This window comes from Brachyistius frenatus, unplaced genomic scaffold (assembly GCF_029030835.1).
Source record: "Brachyistius frenatus isolate BFR_SWC_R1_liver_20210118 unplaced genomic scaffold, ASM2903083v1 Contig_58, whole genome shotgun sequence".
NCBI classification, from domain to species: domain Eukaryota; kingdom Metazoa; phylum Chordata; class Actinopteri; family Embiotocidae; genus Brachyistius; species Brachyistius frenatus.
The window spans coordinates 2,471,800-2,487,727 of record NW_027210657.1 but is presented as its reverse complement, the minus strand read 5'-3'; the positions used below and the strand labels follow the sequence as shown (position 1 = coordinate 2,487,727).

Below are 15,928 nucleotides of genomic sequence, written 5' to 3'. Positions count from 1 at the left end.
TTAACACTTTGCTTCAGCACAGATTGTCCAACCACAGCCGGCCCACACGAGCTTGATACGCCTGATTCAGCAAATTGCGGAGGAGAAAACATTTCCTGTTTGTTCAGCTGAAGTAACATTAATGTGAAGTTTTGAGAGAATTCACCGACAGACGGCACAAAAACGGATGAGAACCGCAAACTCCTCTCGGCGCTCTCCTGCTGCCTCCACTTCTTTTTCATACTCAACACACGAATGATGCTTTTTTCACATCAGTTGCAATCTTCAGTGTTACTAAACAGACAAAATGTTCCTCCTTTTGTTACAACGAGACCACGCTGACAAAATTACAAATAGATGTTTCGGTTAATTAACACTTTGGGCAAAAAAAGCTCAGATGTCACATTAAAGCGTGAAAAGTTTTGGAAAAGGTCGAGGAAACAGGTCATGTGATGAAGATTCATGACCAGATGATTTGAAACTTCTAGCTACTCTCAGTTCTCCCATCTGCGACTGCAACATTTCATCATTTCAAAAACTGTTTCAACAGAATACCCCAGAAAAAAAATGTAATGATATTGAATTGAAGTTGAATGGGAGTCTATGGAGCCGACCTCTAGTGGCTCTCGGTGGTATTACACTTTTCGTCACTTCTGCATCGGAAAGGAAAAGTAGGAAGTGAAAGCTTCCGTTAAACAGTGAATCACAGACTTGCGCAACAACAAGCATGAAAAAGACGACTTAAGTTTTCTTTATTCAGTCTTAAATTCTTTGTGATCATAAGAGAAGTCAATGATCAGTGTTGGTAAAACTCTGACTTGCAATTTAAAGATACCAGAATACAACAAAATGTCCTGTGCATTTAGTTTTTAAGGCCACGAGGTCTAAACACTAGTGTCTTCAATTCAACTGTGGTAAAAAACAATATCCAGAACATCCACTGGTGCAGAATATTTTGACACTTTTACCAATTAAACAGCCATTTTTAACAGTTAAACTGTTAAAATGATTAAACAGCCAGTTCTCCAATCAGTTGTCCAAATAAAAATCTGGCTGCACAACTATTTCCATGATGACGTCAGCGCTGCTTCTCCTTTCTGCTCCGGTCTGAGCGGCTGTGAAAAGAAAGAGATAAACAACATTAGTGGCTGTTTTCTTTACCGCTATGTCTTAATGACTGTCAATAATATTCAGAGTCAAGTCAAGGAAGTTCGTTTGCAGCTGAGATCAGAGTCACTGAGCGTTTGATGCCCGTGAAAACTCACGTTTTCTTGGCTTTTTGTTTACAGAGTTGTGGTTCAGCTCATCTTACTGTATAATATCGTTATATTCAGAATATGTTGGGCGACTCAGAGGTGCCATCAATTCAACATGTTCTGGGACAGCCAGTATTCAAGGAGCGTATGTTGATGTTAAATCCCCAAAAATCTAATTTTCACTCATTATTTTTTATTTTCTACAAAAGGGCTACAGATCCTTTCATTTCAAATGTGTACAAGTTCGTATATGATCATAAAGTTTAGTATTATTTGGAGTAACACCTTAATTGTGATTATTGGCCAATCGGTGAAATCACTCGTTATGCAGCCTGACTGTTGGTTGATGGTTTTCTTTTCTAAACCAACTGTTTTGGATTGATAAACATTTATTTCAGATGGTTTTAATGATGTAGAAAATAAATAAGAGAGCAAACAAAGGACAGCGTAGCTAGCTGCTGGCACAGCTTATTGTTATAGATCCGATCTGATTGGACAAAATTATTTTGTCCAATAATAAATAAATAAATAAATAATTGGCAGAAGCAAGAGCGCCTTCCTCGGTAATGTTCACTCTACCTCTCTTCCTGTCTCTGTATATGAGTCCTAGTAAGATGGTGGACAACAGGTAAGGCGTTCCTGCCACCAGGTGACACACGAGTCTGATGACGGAGAACGAACAGGAAGCTGCAGGTGGAGCCGAAGACGTCGGAGCAGGAGAAGCTGCAGAGAAACACGCGTTTAACCACCAAGGACGGTTAATAAAGGACATTTTACCTTCCAATTTTCATCTTTTCTCTCAATCTTGACTCAAAACAGTGAGATAGTTTCACAGATAAATGTAAAGACATACTTAAGCGAACTGTAAGTAACCGACTCTGAATCTGTGGAAAACACAGATGCAGTTACTGTTCATCACCACAGGTGTCACCAAAGAGAAAGACAGGCGCTGACGTCTCCGGCTTCAGGCTTTTGTTTTAAAAGTTGCTCTTTAAAAACCTTTTGTCAGCAGCTAGCCTTAAGCTTTACGCTGTCCTCGCAACAAACAGTATTTACGCATTCAACAGAATATTTAGTCATAACTGGAGCCTGTTTCTGTCACCTTGCACAACAACCAGCCAGCTCCCTGATGATTCTTCACCCCCTGAGATGCTGCACTTGTAGAGTCCTTCGTCCGACTTGGAAACCCTGTGGATGGTCATCTGTCCTGTGGAGTTGCTCGTGATGGAGTGGCCGTCTTTAGAGAAATGAAACTTGTGGTTGAATGAGTTTCTCTTGGCTTTACAGCGCAGAGTCACAGCAGCTCCCTCCGACACCGGCAGGGCGGGACTCTCCAGGATCACAGCGCCATCTTTAGAAGAGAAAAGCCGTTCTTCAAGATCGTTTCTCACCCCGACCGCCCTCCGCGCTGCTTTGAATGAACTCATGCCTGGAGGAACAACAGTGAACGTGATGTGAGCAGTACCAGTGATGGCGACGTTGGCGCTGTCGCTCCGCTCTCCACTGACCGACTCGCACCAGTACGCCCCGCTGTCTGACGGGTAGGCTTTTGTAATGGTGCAGGTGGAGGCCGAGGAGGCGGAGCCCCAGTTCGACGAGCAGAATCCGACCCCGCCCTCCAACGTTTTCCTCTTCACCTTCCAGCTGGTGGAGTTGAGCTGGTCCTCGCAGCTCAGAGAGATCGAGTTCTGACGGAAGAACTGAGAGCTGTCGGGGCTGACGCGAAGACAGGCTGCCGGGAAGAGAGGAAACGAAGGGATAGGGAGCACTGAGGCCAAGAATTAGGACACAAAAACAAGGAGTAACAAAGGAGGTACGGACGCAAACAGAAGTGATGAAAGATCAGGAAGAAATGAAGGGAAGGTGAGGAATGGATGAGCGTGAGGATGAAGGAAGGAAGAATTTGAAAGAAAAAGAAGCAAAAATGGAAAGAAAGAAGCAAAGACAAAAGCATGAAACGTATTAAAGAGGAGGAAAAATGAAAACAGAAATAAAATAGCACCACAGACAGGAAACAAAAGGAGGGTAGAAGGAAATAATACGAAGTTCGAGGAATTGAAAGAGAGCGAGGATGAGAGATGGCAAGAATGCAGGTTATGGAAAGACAAACGCAAGAATGAACCAATAAAGAGAATAATAAACAATAAATAAAAGAAAATACAGAAATGTAAATGACTTGAAGAAGTTTAAGACAGATTTACTCAAAGAAAGTAAATCCATGTCGCAGTTTGTACTCACTCAGCATCATACAGAACGATGTGAACGGCATCCTGTCGCACAACAAACTGACTGACAAACAGACAAACAGAGTCCCTGCACTTCCTGCCAGTGTTCAAAGTCGTGGTTTAGCTGCTTAGTGAGATGCATTACAGGCCGGTTTCTTTGACCTGAAGAAGAAAAAATTAAATGTACAAAACACCATTCATTTTAGTGGTTTAACTGAGCAACTTTTTTTTACTGCTATTTTACTGCTTTTCTAGTATTCTATTATTATCTTATTGCTTCTGTATGCTGCTGTAGCAAAAAAATTTCCCCTCAGGGATTAATAAAGTAAATACCTAACCTAACCTAACCTAACCTAACCTAACCTAACCTAACCTAACCTAACCTAACCTAACCTAACCTAACCTAACTTCCTAAACAGAAAAGCTTTGGTTTGTTTGGCCACTTGGGGACGTGTTGCTGCGCTACAAACTGAATCAGAAGGCTCAATTTAACTGATCAAAATCACACGTTGAATTTTTAGTTCAAATTAGCAGGAAAGTTTGGACATAAAACCTTTTGTTTTTTCTGTGATGGAAGTCGACACTCAAATTGAATAATAAAAGATGTTTATTTCATTTCACAAAAGATTGTAGTGGACTTACAAAATTACAGATAAAAAAAACCACAAAAATATAAAGCTCTGTTTACACAAATATATTGTTACAAATTAATAAGTCACCAGTAAAAACATGTTTTAAAGAAAAGAAACCCTTCATACAACCCCAGAGATAAAATATTAGTGTAAACCATGACAATACTGAACAAATATTGATCCAATAATGCTGATCCAATTTTATTTTTACATAAAAATGCTCTGCAAAAGTGACACAATGTGTACATGAAATATCCATTTCAGGCAGTTTTCATGAAAATGTGCATGAAAAAGACATTTCATTATGACATTAAAGTGCAACTGAAGTCTGAGCTGGTTTGAATTCTTCTTGGAAATGTGAACACTCGATTTGATTTCGGCCATTTTTCAAACATGTTTTTGTATATATACATGAAAAATAACACCTGAATCATGAGCACCATATTTCAGGCCCTGGTCAGAACGTTTTGACTGACGAGTGCTGCAGAAAAAATAAATCACAGTTATCGAACGTCAGAAGAACCAAACCTGTGTGAGGTTAGCCTAGTTTACCTTAGCTTAGCATAAAGACTGGAAACAGAGGGAAACAGTTAGCCAGGCTCAGTTTGAAGGTAACAAAACTTCCATATCAGCATCTCTGCTGCTCAGTAAATTGAGTTTCTATTGAATGTTATTCTACCAAAAGAAAAGAAAGTCATTTTTATTTGATTCATTCGGACTGTTTGCTTGATTTTTTTTTTTGTTAGCCCATCCTGACATCCCCAATTATTTTGTGAACAGATGTTTTCAAGCCTTGTGTCTGACCGTCGGCATCGTCCCCTTTTTTTTGCCCTAGTGGTCCTCCGGGGTATTGCACTTTAAGGCACTTCTGCTCAGAAGCTACATTCATTTTTGCATACAGTCTGTGGTTTTAACCAAAGTTTGAAGAATGTAGTTCATACTTGAGCTCCGACAGAAAAAGCTTACTTTTTAAAAAACGATCTTTTATCGTACTTAGAAAAATGATCAACCTACAAAAAAGAAAATCCTATAACCCCGTTTATGTTTGGAGTGTCTGAAATGTAGTCTTTAATTTGGTCGTGGGGAATCCAGAGAGGAAACTCGCTTTCGCTTTGTTTCCTCTCTGACGTGTCTTCACTCCTCAGGCAGGTTTTCCAGGGTGTGATAGCGGTTTGTGGACAGAGCGGACGTTGGAAGTGAGACGGAGTTTCGGCGCTGAGGCGGGCCGTTGTGATTGCGCTGGGCGCAGGACTCGCTCATTGAACGCTGGATGCGGGCCGGGTTCTTGTCCGCGGTGCTGATTGAAAAAGAAGGAGACGAAGGACCAGCCGGACCGCTGAAACTATGGCTTCTCAGGATTGGGGGGACGAGTCCTGAATCGCTGACTTGCTTTTGTATGTCAAATTTGGGAGCCTTTCTTCGGGGTACGGTGGCAGTTTTTGAAGGGTGACTGCTGGTCGAGGCCGATGGTTTTGGATCGCGGCCTGTGGTCTCAGGGTAGCTGTTGTCACGTTGTTCGCAGGGTTTTGAGACATCCGGTGTGGATTTGAGGCAGCTCCCGGGAATCGTCGGCTGCCTGTACTGGCGGATGATCTCGTCCTGGAGACGTTTCTCGAGGTCGGCCACCTTCTTGTTCAGCTCCTCGACGATGGTGTTTTCATCGTTGTCAAGTAGGACCTGCTTCTCACAGGTATCGCTCATCGGACTTTGAACTGATCCTTTTTTCACTGTTGTGTGGACACAAGAAGACGTGCTGTTAGCAACGCTGACATTGTTTTTTACAACCTGGATCTTTAGCTACAGTTTCTATTCAAGTATGAGAACATTACAGCGACCGAATTAATTGTTGAAATCTGGGAATGTGGCAACACCACAAAAAAAGAAGGCAGACGAGCTAAGAAATACGAGCAGCCGCACAAAATGTAAAGAATATCTGCTTAAATATTAACACAGACCAACTGACCTCAGGCATAAGGTCATTAAGAGTTATATCAGTTAGAAACTGAATGGCAGCACAGCATGTTTCAGAGCATGTCTGCCATCTACTGGCAGTTGTGCGTCACTACAAAATGTCACATCACAAAGGCAGAGAACAACAGCAGCTCTGAGCCACTGAACGTCACTCAGTTTGCACTTTTACCATCTTTTTCCAACTCTGACTTACTAGATCTGCAGCACCTCCACCATAACACAGATAAAGTAGCTACAACTAAGAGAGACACGAGCGTCGCTCCCGCAGCGATGGCGATGCTGGAAGTGGAGGACCTCATGCAGTCCGCTGAAAATCACAGAGAGAGTTAAAATAAATGTGTTGCATGTCAAAGAAATGGCTCCAACAAATCCAAGGAGGACCAAATATGAAGATACAGTCAGTATAATCTTATTTTACTAAAAGCTTTCTACAGGAATCATCACGTATAATTAACAACTTTTCAGGACAATTTCAATACATTTTTTATAAACTGCAATTTAACCCCTGAGTCCCCACCATGTCAGCCAGAGTATGAAAGATATCAATGATAACAAAATGCATGAATTTATTGACTTTTTTTATCACATTGTTTTCAGGATAAACCGATTTTAAAAAATGAAGCAAAAAACACCTGATAACTAACTTAACTGTGCACAACAGGCTTGAATTTTTATGTGGAAATGGAATTCAATGTTATTTAAAAAATATCTTTCATACTCTGGCTGACATGGTGGGGACTCAGGGGTTAAATTGCAGTTTATAAATTTTTTTATTGAAATTGTCCTGAAAAGTCGCTGATGCCCAATTATAAAAACATTTAAATTCAAAAACTAGATTTACATTTGGGCAAGTATGGTCATTTCCATTAGGATATCTGACAGAAATAGCTGGAGCCATTTTGTTTTATCTGCTGCATATATTTGTTGTTTATCCCTCCGACCACTAGGTGGAGCCTCCAGAACATCAGACTGAGGGCAGTCGTGGCTGATCAGCTGCAGGTTTGGATGATTTAACACAAGGCATGCCGTTGTTCATTGTTTCCCCTTTTGTGAAATATTGTCTGGTTTCATCAGAGATCAGCGAAAGGTGAGTTACATTAATGTGAATGAAAAATCTTGATGTAATTATGAACAAACTGGACATGTTTGAAATCACGACAGTTCTTGAACAGCAGCACCACAGTGGCTTTATAAATAAAGCAGATAGTCACTACAGACGTCATCCCACCGACTGTAACCAGCTCCTACACATGAAGCTTGAGTTCCACCAGGTGGAACAGCGCCTGTGTACCTGGTATGAAGATCACCGCGTCCCGGGTCTGGTTGAACGCCGACAGGTGAACTCTGCAGGTGACACTGTGAAGAAACATACATCAAATTAGGTTTTAAAATGGTTGTTTTATATTTCGTGTTTTCTTATGGAAAAACAAAAAACAACAGCTTTGCAGTTCGTGACACACTGATGTAAAATGCCTCTATCTTTTTTGTCATTTGTAGCTGGCGGCTTACATCGAAAAAACCGTATCAAAGCAGCCTTATCGTTGAAACTCGAGTTGCCCGCTCGTGGTTGTTTCCCTCCACCAGACCGTCGAGTTGCAGCACTTCCTGTACACTTTCTAGCGGCTGCCACTGAGATACAGTTCCCCTCCAAGTTGTTGCCATGACAGCAGGTGACGCTTCAAATCTGGCTGTTGTGCCAAAGAAGCTACAGATTGTAAAAGGTGGATGCTTCACACACATGTTGACACATTTAGTGTACGAATTTTGGAGTTATGGCCACAAACATTGACCTTTGACCCCCAAAATCTATTGACTTCATCCTTGAGTCCAAGTGAAGGTTTGTGCCAACTTTTGAAGGAACTCCCTGGAGATGTTCCTGAGGTGTTGCCACGGTCGTGGCTGCAGGCTTCATGTTTTCAGGTTGCACGTCTCATTAATGTGATTTCTCACCTCGAGCGAACGGCTTCAAATTCGGCACAAAAGTTCACTTAGACATCACGATGGACTGATTAGAGATTGGAGGTCAAAGGTCAATGTTACTTCACATCCGTCCCAACTGACTCCTGACTGTTTGGCAGAGGGAAACAAGCACGAGGCACAAGACGACCTTTTGAATCTAAAGGCGGAACGTTTGTGATGTAAGTCCGACCTGGTTGTGGAACTCTTTCGAGTGACTCTTGTCGTGGTGAGACATCCGCCGGCTTCTTCTTTTCTTTCTGGGTCGTCGGCGAGGATGTCGTTTCCTCCGTCGTCCAGAAAGCGGACGTCCGGCTGCGGCTGCCAGCAGCGGGCTTCGCACTCCAGAGTCACTCCTCCGTCCTCCGACCGAACGATCCGCAGCTTCGGATCCGAGACGGCAACTGCAAGAACGAGGATTATTCAAGGTTTGACTTGTGAACGCTCCACTCAACGTTTCGCTCATTATTTCCCGAACAACTAAGTCTGTTCTTGGTTTCAACATGAATGTGGGAAACACTCAAAAAAAGCCATTTCGTCTCAAATAGAACAAATGAAGTTCAACATTTGATAAAAGATTACTGCTTATTATGAGGTTAATAACAAAGCAGTTAAACCTGCTCGACCAAGACCTGCTCCTGAACGTAGCCAAGACCAGAGAGATGGTGGTCGACTTCAGGAGGAAGACGACGGCTCCACAACCGCTGAGAGTTCTGGGAGAGGAGGTGGACATGGTTGAGGAGCACAAGTACCTGGTGTCTCCATGACAACAGACTGAACTGGAAGACCAACATCAACGCTGTCTACAAGAAGGTGATGAGTCGACTCGAGATCATTCCTGATCCAGGAGATCATTCCTGATACAAGAGATCATTCCTGATACAGGAGATCATTCTAGATACAGGAGATCATTCCAGATACAGGAGATCATTCCAGATCCAGGAGATCATTCCTGATCCAGGAGATCATTCCTGATACAGGAGATCATTCCAGATACAGGAGATCATTCATGATCCAGGAGATCATTCCTGATCCAGGAGATCATTCCAGATACAGGAGATCATTCATGATCCAGGAGATCATTCCTGATACAGGAGATCATTCCAGATACAGGAGATCATTCATGATCCAGGAGATCATTCCTGATACAGGAGATCGTTCCTGCCGACCGCAATAAGACTGTACAATAACTCACCTCTGGCAAAATCCATCACACAACAATAACACTGTTGTCTGTGTTTCTTGGTTGTTTGTATATAAAATATATAGATATATACTGTACTGTATATACTGTGCATTTTATATTTAATCTTTTTTTTACTGTTATTTTATTGCTTTTTATTATTTTATTATTATTTTATTGCTTTCCTGTCTGCTGCTGTAGTGAAAACATTTCCCCTTGGGGATTAATAAAGTAACTACCTACCTACCAAGTCGGACACCTGCACCCACTTTGTACTCTCAGCCTGAATTTCATCCTTTGAGCGAAGCTCTCAAATTTATTTTTAGCCTCAGAAATGAGTCAGAACAGGAGGAACGTTATTTAATTAACAATCGAATTGGAGTTAAAAACCGAAGGTGATTTCAAACCTTCTAATTATATTAAAAAAATTCTATAATCACAGCTCGAGCTTTGCTTTTCTGTTTTTGTAACAAGCTTTGCAGCTAGTTGTTATTTCCTATCAGTAGATTCTCTTCTGTTTAATCTATAAAATGTAAAAAAAATAATGAAACAGGCCGTAACGATTCACCAGAACACAATGTGATGTCTTTAAGTTGTAAGATTGTCGAATGACTGTGATTTTAAATGCTACATAAGAGAGACTGAAAACCAACGATGCAAAATGGATGTTTCCTTCTTAAATCCTTCCTTTTGCCGACATGACATTAGGTCGGATGGATCGGGTCAGATTGGACTTTGTTTTGAACGAATCCACCAGTTGGACCTGAACGAACGGAGCCGGTGCAGGACTCTGACTTGGACCCTCCTCCATGAAAAGAGGAGGCAGGTTTTTGGTGACCAATAAAGTAGACTAAACGCACCGACAACAAGCTCCACCATGTGGACCTCCTCTGCGTCCATCCAGAGCTTCATGCATTTGTACATCCCGCCGTCAGACGTCCGCAGGTTGGCGATCCTTAACGAGACGTTCCCGTTTTTCAGTTCCTTGGCGATGAGGCTGCTCCTGTACATGAAGGCCGAGTTCTTCTCCTCGTGGGTTTCACGGCCGTCCCGGTACAAGAAGACCACGTTCGGCTCCAGGCCTTCCTTGGACCACTCCACCACCGGAAAGGCACTTCCCTCTGTGATTTTAAAACTGCAGGGCAGGACGACATGTCTGCCGGCAAAGGCCACGACCTGCTCTGGTTGACCGCGAACGGACGAATCACCTGCAAAAACAAAGAAAATGCAACAAAATCCGATCTTGTCTCGTACACAAAATGATCCGCCGTGACGTCTCCTCTCAGTTTGTGAATGGACGTTATCAAACCTCCAGTCGGCCATTTTAAACGACGCCATGTTGGGTTTAATTTGAATGCAGAGAAGAACACCATGTTGGAGGCACTAACTATGATGCAACATCTTCTCTGGACAAAAAAACTTGAACTGTAAGTGTACAAATAGCAGGTTGTGGTTTCAGGCTGACGGACTGTTTCTTTACCAGACACACGCTGACTTTGTTGAACCTTCTTGTCACATTAGGTTAGGTTAGGTTAGGTTAGGTAGTTACTTTATTAATTAATCATTAGGTTTGTAGTCGGAGCTGCTGGGAAGCAGGTTTGTTACCTCCAAACGGAGCCAGCTTAGATTCTTCTCCTGTCTCCAGTCTTTATGCTAAACTATCTAGCTGTTCATCTAAATACCAAGAGGCACACACACAACAGAAAACTCTCCTGCTTCCTCCTGAGGCCTGAATCACACGCCCTAGATGGCCTTTTCTTTTTTTCTACCGCTCTCTTGCACAATCTGGTGCTTTTCTAAGGTGTGCCATGATACGGGTCACAAGTATTCAGGAGTGGGAGAAGAGTCGGGACCGACTGGAAGCACAGATCATAAAGCCAGCAGGTCGAGGCAGGTTTATAAAACCTTCCCTTCAGTACGTTTCCACCTCCACACTATTGTGGTTCTGTCACCTGACTAACTCTAATTCACATTCATGAATAAATACGTTTTTTTTTCTCCTCTTTGACTTCAGGGAAAACAAAACTTTTGTCAACAAGGTTCTTATCAGATCTGGATTTTGACCCTTTTTTTCTTTTTTCGTCAGAAATCATGATGCAAACTTCACACGGGCACTTTCAGCAGTACATTTAATGGTAACGTGATTGTTTTGTCTTCCTGCAGAGAGAAAAGTATTCAAATGAGCTGCAAACTCATCACAGGACTGAGTCAGCTCCAAGAAATGACATGTTCAGACATTTAAAGCCTCATCGGTGCACAACGTTCTCCGTGAAAAACACACATACATGTAACTTTTTGCATCTTTTTAATCACGTTTGAATTACTCTGATCAGATTAGAAATCAAAGTGTGCCACAAAATCAGTTGAATTTGTAACTTTTAATGGGGCTGAAGTTCAGGAAGTAGTCATGTGATGCAGCTCCTTTTCTTACCTGACAAAACCAGCAGGATGATGTTCAGGAAAAGACGATGAAACATCCCCAAAGGACAAAAGTCACGTTTTTCTAATTTAAAAAAAGATTTTTGGAGAACAACCTGCAGTTCTTCTAAAGTCGGTCAGTGGAGCATGACTGCGGTACTTTCGGTTTCATGTGGTGCGTTCAGGATCAGTGGGAAATTTCCTTTTACAGCTAAATAGTGAGTAACATAAAGAAAACATCGACAGTAACAATGATTTAGTGAGCCAGGCTTTGAAAATAGGGATGAATAAACATGAATGATGTAAGTGTAAATAACCCAACTTATGTTTTACCTCTAGTGAAGGATAGCCTTGTCAAAAGGATAATTCCCCTGTTTTATTTTGTACTTTAGAGTTTTCACGCTGTACGTTTCCCGTCTTCATTTTAGATGCTTTTATTTTGAAAGGCACAAGTTTTTGTTCCTGTCGCGCAAACGGAGAGGAGGAGATTGGCGCCCCCAGAAAAAGCACAAGGTCGGAATCTGATGCTATTCTGAGATGTTTAGATGTGGCGTATGTTATTTTTAAAGGAGGTTGAACTGTGGTTTGTTTAACTTAGTTTACTGAATGTTGGCTGGTCTGATACTGGACACTGTAACGGAAGCTAATTGATATATTTGTGTTTATACCCTACATTGTTTTTTAATTTTAATTAAATAATAATTTATAATAATACTATACATACATATATACATACATATATAGCGTTCATGGTCAGTTTTTTTCTGTGGGACATTTGATAAACGCATCATTCCTGTGTCCTTGTCAGGAGACGTGGCAGCACTACAAGTGCAACCAGGACCACTGGATGGGTCTCGTTGAGCTCCTGTGTCGTCGGGGTGGAGGGTCATGACCAAGATGTCGATCACAGCTGCAGAGGCTCTATGCGAAGCACTCAATCGTCATATTGGTCGAACAACACATCAAACCAGGCAAGTAAAAAAAACACAAAAACTGACATGCTGGACTTTTCGTTTGCGTGCCGAAACGCCTCATCGCTGTTATTCGATGATGTCACACTACAAGTCACGTTAGTCATTCCCGGTGTTCATATTCGGGCCCGACACTTGACGTTTTTTTGTCGTCTGATCCGTGCGTTAATTAAACGGTACAATTTTACTCTTTGTCATAGTTTGATTTATGTAGTACAGAGACAGATTAATAACCGACCAGCGTGTTTTGATGCTCAAGCTTTTTATTGTTGCACAAACAGACGATTTCACCCTTCAGAATAAAGCTGTGCAGAAAGCATCCGTTTTCCACCACGTTCGGTCGGCTCGCGTTCAGAGACAGTCCCCCTCCGGTTTGTTCGACTTGTCGCTTCATTCCTTAAGCAGCGTTGCGGCGAGAGTTCAATAATAAAGACGTGATGTCTTCGACGGACGTCTTGGTGTGCCGATCCTCAGCTGGGGAGTCGTCACATCTTGGCGCAGACGGACGGTTTTTTAACTAAGCACTGATAGTCGTCCCAGCACTTCTGACCTGCAGGTAGCAAAACAAAAACACGGGAGTCAGTGAACGCAACACAGACCGAAACCTCAATCTGCTGAACGACTCATCTCAACGGATACACTTCGGTACCAATCATCTGTAAGACTGTTTATTTTAACCACCAGCTGATTTGACAAAAACAAAGAATACCTAAGTCATGAAGACATTCACACGTTTTTCTGGATGTTAACATCACTCAAACTTTCTTTGTTTTACCTCCATGGTTCATCCTTAAGCAGTGCTGGTTGCCGCTGTGGTTGTTGGGCTCTCCAGCACACCATTCCTGATAGTTGAAAGAGGTTCCGTCACTCCAGAACCACATGTTCTCCTACAGGGAACAGAAGGAATTCCAATATTACATGAGAATTAAAAGTCTTGTTGAGGTAAAGGGTGTGAAGTGATGTTTAAAATACCTCCTGCGCATCCGAGCCTCCGATCCACGTCTCTTTGTACTCGTAACTAGCGCTCATGATCAGCCTCTGCAGCTCCTGGTACTCCATCACGTTGTGGACGGACGCCAGGTTTCCTCCCAAGGACTGACAGTTTTTCTGCAACGAAAACAAGAATGAAGATGTCAGTTATGTTTCATATTCCAATCGAGCAAATCATTCAATTCTGCGCTGGTTTAAAGACGCTGTCGTTACCTCGGCTTTGACCCAAGTCATCGCTTTGGGAATGTAGCGGAAGCAGCGATCGTTGAACTTGGTCCAACCGCTGAAACAAGACGCCGCCCTCTTCACCAGGTGACTCTTAGCTGAGGACAATATGTAGAACTACTTTTAAACTGTTTTAAATACAATGTTGTTTGATTGCCTTTAAATGTAACTCCATGTTGAAGTAAAGCGTATCACAAATAATGTAGCAAAATAACAATAAAGCATAAATTAACATGATACGACAACATTTAATACAACTCGGTAAAAAAATGTAATGCATCTACACAACATAACTTGACGTAACGCAGCACAAAGTAACATAAATCAACTGCAGACAACATAATGAAGTACAACACAAATTTAAAATGAAGTAACAGAAAAATGAAAAAATCAACACAAATCAGTGAAAACCGAGAAGTGAACACAAACTCAGAGAATGAAAAAGCTACCGACCTGTTTGATCCCCTTCGGGCTTCGCTTCAAGAAGAGCTGCAGAGTTTGAGACACACGTTATGGACTGTTCATTACCGTTCATCCACACATCTGTTTCCCACCTCATACTCACCAGCAGCTCTGGTTAGAGCCGTCAGGGCACACAACAGTGCAGACGCAGTCAGCGCTCTCATGCTGGAGATGATGAAGACGATGAAGATGATGAAACAGTGTGCTGGCGGCCCGGTAGACTTCCACCTTCTCTGTGTGTGGAAACGAAGAGCAGCTCGTATTTATCTGGTCATCTCTCAGAAAAAAACAGGAAACTAACAAAAGGGCGTGGACGGTTAGGGTGGCACGGTGGTGCAGTGGTTAGCACTGTCACCTCACAGCAAAAAGGTTCCGGGTTCGAATCCGGTCCTGGGCCTTTCTGTGCGGAGTTTGCATGTTCTCCCTGTGCTTGCGTGGGTTCTCTCCAGGTTCTCCAGCTTCCTCCCATCATCCAAAAACATGCACCTCAGGTCCCGCCGCGCTAGTGGCAGCCTGCTGCAGCACCTCCCTCCTGAGAGCCCCCCCGCTGTAGTGAAGACATTTCCCCTCAGGGATTAATAAAGTGAAAAAAAAAAAAATGTCACTGTAAAAACTACCGTTCATGATGAGGCGTGGAGTTCTATGCAAATGATCCGCCACCTTTAATTTCAAACTGACTGCACGGACCGGACGGTATCTGCAGACTCCCACAACAATGACCTTCCGCTCATTTGCAGGTGTAAAAGTTCAAATTCAGATTGTCAGCAACATGAATGAGAGAACATTTGAAAATATGTTTCTTAACAACAACAATACCAATTAAAATTAAAACTGCAAGCAGTGATGTACGGGCCCTCACACTCCGGCGCGCCGTCTCCCCGACGTGCAGCGCGCGAGGGACCGCGTATACCCACTTAAAGTTGCTATTTTTGTCTTGTTACCTGTCTCCAGCAGGGGGCGCTGGCGAGCCGTTTGGCCACGTTGACTCTTAAAACACATCAGCTGTATCGTCTCACCACGCCGGATGTGTTACACGTTTCGTGAGGTTTCAAGCATCCTTTGACCTTAAACATCAACTTCCTGTGTCACGGCGAGACATCCAACTTTGCCGCATCGTCACGGCGATGCCCATTGACAAAGTCGAACGAACGTCTCAATATATCATCAACTACATGTTTAGGTTATTGTGACCCGACTTTACGTTCATGGGATCAACCAGCTCGACGTAGAATGTGAAAGTATGAAAAGTGTAATTTCCAGTTGGCCAACAGGGGGCGCTATGACTATGAGCGAATATTACCCCACAGGGGTCTTCAGGGCGGGGCTGTTATCATACCTGTGATGTTTGGAGAAGGTCGGTCCATGTACATAAGATTTAAAGCAACTCGTAGTTTCATGGCGAGACGCTCAAAATGGCCACTTCTCACGGGCACACACATCGATGAAAACAAATTATTTATACAACTTTTAATCCCAAACATGTTTTCTATCCATAGAACCTAAATTTAAGTCGGTCGGACAAAATCCCTCGGAGGAGTTCGACAAAGTACAACGTGTCAGAATCGCCCAAAATGGCGACTAAATTCAAAATGGTGGACTTCCTGTCGAGTTGACGTAACGGTGCAACGTAACTTTTTTGTGCGTCTAGGTGTGATACACG

General features: G+C 42.7%; 3 protein-coding genes across 7 annotated transcripts; all 3 read right to left on the bottom strand.

Annotated features, from left to right (window-relative positions):
* Window positions 1-735: 735 nt before the first annotated feature.
* Window positions 736-3,498, bottom strand: LOC138625083 (Fc receptor-like protein 5). Of its 5 annotated transcripts, XM_069705770.1 has the most exons (5): window positions 3,474-3,498; window positions 2,701-3,003; window positions 2,338-2,586; window positions 1,815-1,958; window positions 736-1,094 (listed from the first exon to the last, which is right to left on the bottom strand). In XM_069705770.1, exons 1-5 carry the CDS (start codon window positions 3,481-3,483, stop codon window positions 1,009-1,011), a joined length of 792 nt encoding a protein of 263 aa, XP_069561871.1. In that variant the 5' UTR covers window positions 3,484-3,498; the 3' UTR covers window positions 736-1,008. The 5 variants fall into 5 exon arrangements, with proteins under 5 accessions (XP_069561871.1, XP_069561869.1, XP_069561868.1 ...); XM_069705768.1 differs by having other exon boundaries at window positions 736-1,086; window positions 1,810-1,958; window positions 2,338-3,003; XM_069705767.1 differs by having other exon boundaries at window positions 2,338-3,003.
* A 557-nt stretch (window positions 3,499-4,055) lies between these two features.
* LOC138625075 (butyrophilin subfamily 3 member A2-like) lies at window positions 4,056-11,778 on the bottom strand. Its single transcript, XM_069705757.1, has 6 exons — window positions 11,634-11,778; window positions 10,063-10,410; window positions 8,213-8,423; window positions 7,355-7,419; window positions 6,257-6,370; window positions 4,056-5,819 (listed from the first exon to the last, which is right to left on the bottom strand). Exons 1-6 carry the CDS (start codon window positions 11,677-11,679, stop codon window positions 5,227-5,229), a joined length of 1,377 nt encoding a protein of 458 aa, XP_069561858.1. The 5' UTR covers window positions 11,680-11,778; the 3' UTR covers window positions 4,056-5,226.
* A 1,058-nt stretch (window positions 11,779-12,836) lies between these two features.
* LOC138625074 (ladderlectin-like) lies at window positions 12,837-14,491 on the bottom strand. The gene is made up of 6 exons (XM_069705756.1): window positions 14,372-14,491; window positions 14,260-14,295; window positions 13,795-13,904; window positions 13,564-13,698; window positions 13,367-13,478; window positions 12,837-13,141 (listed from the first exon to the last, which is right to left on the bottom strand). Exons 1-6 carry the CDS (start codon window positions 14,430-14,432, stop codon window positions 13,077-13,079), a joined length of 519 nt encoding a protein of 172 aa, XP_069561857.1. The 5' UTR covers window positions 14,433-14,491; the 3' UTR covers window positions 12,837-13,076.
* Between the last annotated feature and the right edge of the window lie 1,437 nt (window positions 14,492-15,928).